General features: G+C 42.0%; 1 protein-coding gene across 1 annotated transcript in view; it reads right to left on the bottom strand.

The window, feature by feature from the left end:
* The window catches only part of TAF7L (TATA-box binding protein associated factor 7 like), a 24,215-nt gene extending 23,434 nt beyond the window's left edge, over positions 1-781 (bottom strand). Inside the window, exon 1 of the mRNA XM_023732389.1 lies at positions 505-781. Within this exon, the coding sequence (XP_023588157.1) occupies positions 505-781 (277 nt within the window). The remainder of the gene's footprint in view (positions 1-504) is intronic.
* Between the last annotated feature and the right edge of the window lie 1,812 nt (positions 782-2,593).

Raw genomic sequence — 2,593 nt, 5'->3', positions numbered from 1 at the left:
GCCGACGGCCTCGAGGCGCGCGGGCGGCCGGTTGGGCGCGTGCCGGGGCGGGAAGACTGGACCCGGCGCGGAGCGCCGAGGGGCGGGGCCTTCGGGGACCGCGTGGAGGCGGACCGAGGCTTCCGCATGAAGTCCCCTTACCCAGTAGGCACGGTCGAGGCTACTCGTTTATCTACCGTGACGGGTACAAAGGAGGGGCACGTTTAGTTGCCCCTCGAATAGTTCGCTTGGACTGAGTTTTCCCTTGATGAGGCGACCTCTCCTGGGGACAAACACAGCAATCCACTAGTCGTGTAATAACCACCATCCGCGCCCAAACGGCTCTGACAGAATTTACCACTGCCCTCTCCTCAACGGTCACTACTTTTACCTCCATTGGAGAGGGACACAAGTTACGCCTCTTATCTTGCTTAAAGGTGGTCGCAGTTCAAACAAACTTCTAGTAGTAATTCACCTCTCCCAAAGAGGAGCCTCGGCTGGGGAAAAACATTTGAAGCCACTTACCTTTCCCTTCTAGTATGTTTTCCACAGTGGTTTGGGCAGCAGCTTGGGCACCGCTGTCGGCATCCGTTGGGGCGCCATGGTCGCCAGGAATCTGGGCGCCATGGTCGTTGGTAGTTTCGGCGGTTTCGGCAGTTTCGGTGCCGCGGTGGCAGGCGGCTTTGGCGTCATGGGCGACAGGAACTTCGGCATCTTGGTAGTTTGGTACTTCTGGTGCTGGAGCTGTTGCTGTTGAATTGTTTTCTGAGGGATTTGGAGCCGCTCTCTCAGGACACTCCATGGTCCACCTGCTCAGGCGGTATAATGGCTTCCTGTTCACTCACGTAACCGTAGACGGTTCCAGAACTTTCCTAAAATGATGTCAGAGGTACCTTCCTTAAAGACATAGCGGTGATATTAAAAGTATTCTAGGTGTCTGTTAGAGATTATAGTCACGTCTAACGCTCATCTAAACGTAATTGTAAAGAATATTTTTGGAAGACAATCTCTCATTTTTTCTGGATACCCGATTTTTTTTTTCGTTCAATTAAGTTCAAGTTCTAGAGCTTCAGACCTAGACAAAATCGTTCTAGTTTCTTTTAAAATTCATCCACTAATCTTTATTTTTATGACATGAGGCTACATTGAGAGTCGTAATACAAAATGAATCTCATTTTACATTTACTGTAGAATATTCTTAAAGGCATTTATTATATCAAAAACAATGATTTTATGAGAAACCAAAGGAAAAATACTAGTTTCAGTAACTGAACTAGCTGAGTAATTCGTTTGTTTTGATTCATATGGACAGCGTGAATTATGTAATTAACTTTCCCTCTTTGTGATGGTTGCTAGGAAGCTCAGAATCAAATTTGTAGTCCACTTCTGGCAACTGTGAATCTTGTTGGCATATGTTGACCTTCAGCTTATCTTAAGTAACCATATTCTCCCCCAATTACCTAATCTTTATCTTGTGCAGTAAATAACACTGAAAGCTGCTTCAAATCCTTTTTGTAAAGAATCAGATATAAATGTTAGATAAATAAAAGGGCTCTGACAGAAATGTCACAAGAAGCATCCCTATGGGTGGATGGGGAGAGTGGGGGGAAAAGCACAGTAAGTAACTCCTCATCTATAAATCCAATCATCCAACAAATTTTGAGACTCTAATGTGCCATATTTGACTTGAAACATTTATTAAATGCTTAAAATACGGTAATTGTTTCATGGGGAGAAGGCAAAAATTACCCTTAAGAAATTTACAATCTAGTTAGAGATACAGGCATACACATATGTAATTTTTCCCTTATCACCAGATTTCCAGCCCCGTCTTAAGAAGGGAATGAAAGGTGGAAGAAAGGAAAGGATGTTAATTATGAGTTATCTTGGTTGGGGAGAGCTGATTGAAGAAGCAGGACTGATGTACAGATACAAAACTGTCATATACATACTATCATATTGCCAGATACACACAGAGTCTATTTCTGGGTTCTGTTCTGTCATGTTACTCTTCCCTTCCAATAAGTTCTTCTGAACCTCTTTCCCTTTAATAATATGCTCCTCCCCCTCCCCTAACTATGATCTCAATCAATTTCATCATTATAGCAAACAAGCAGTTGCATGTACTCCTTTAACACAAATTTATTGAGTATCTGTTATATGCCAGGAACCATTCTAGGGTTAACATTGAGCACTTATGTGCTAGGCTTTAAAAAAATGTTTATATGTGTTAATTATTAAGTTTACATTTTTGGTAAATTTTCAACATGTATTAAGCCTTGAATTTCACCTTTTTTTCCTTGGCTTTCACTTTGAGAGCACCTTTATAAATTATTATTCTGTGGCAGTAAAAATTTAATCAATATTTCAAAATATTTTTGATAACTTTGTGACTATGGGATTTAACACTTTCAAAGTTGTGCCTTAGAGTTGCAATAATCCCTCCAAAGGGTCACCATTCCTAAAGATGTGCAAAGAATCTGAGTCAGTGACTTAGGCAGAGAATGTTAATGCACAGAATGCTGGTTTATGCCCAGCTCCCTGCATCAGAGACTCACAAACGTTTTTCTGCTCTTCTTCATGCTTCCCATACTAGCTTTTTGTTAAGCGTTTT

This window comes from Trichechus manatus, unplaced genomic scaffold (genome assembly GCF_000243295.1).
Source record: "Trichechus manatus latirostris isolate Lorelei unplaced genomic scaffold, TriManLat1.0 scaffold00051, whole genome shotgun sequence".
Classification (NCBI taxonomy): Eukaryota; Metazoa; Chordata; class Mammalia; order Sirenia; family Trichechidae; genus Trichechus; species Trichechus manatus.
Note: the sequence above shows the minus strand (reverse complement) of the source record. Positions and strands in the feature narration are given on the sequence as shown.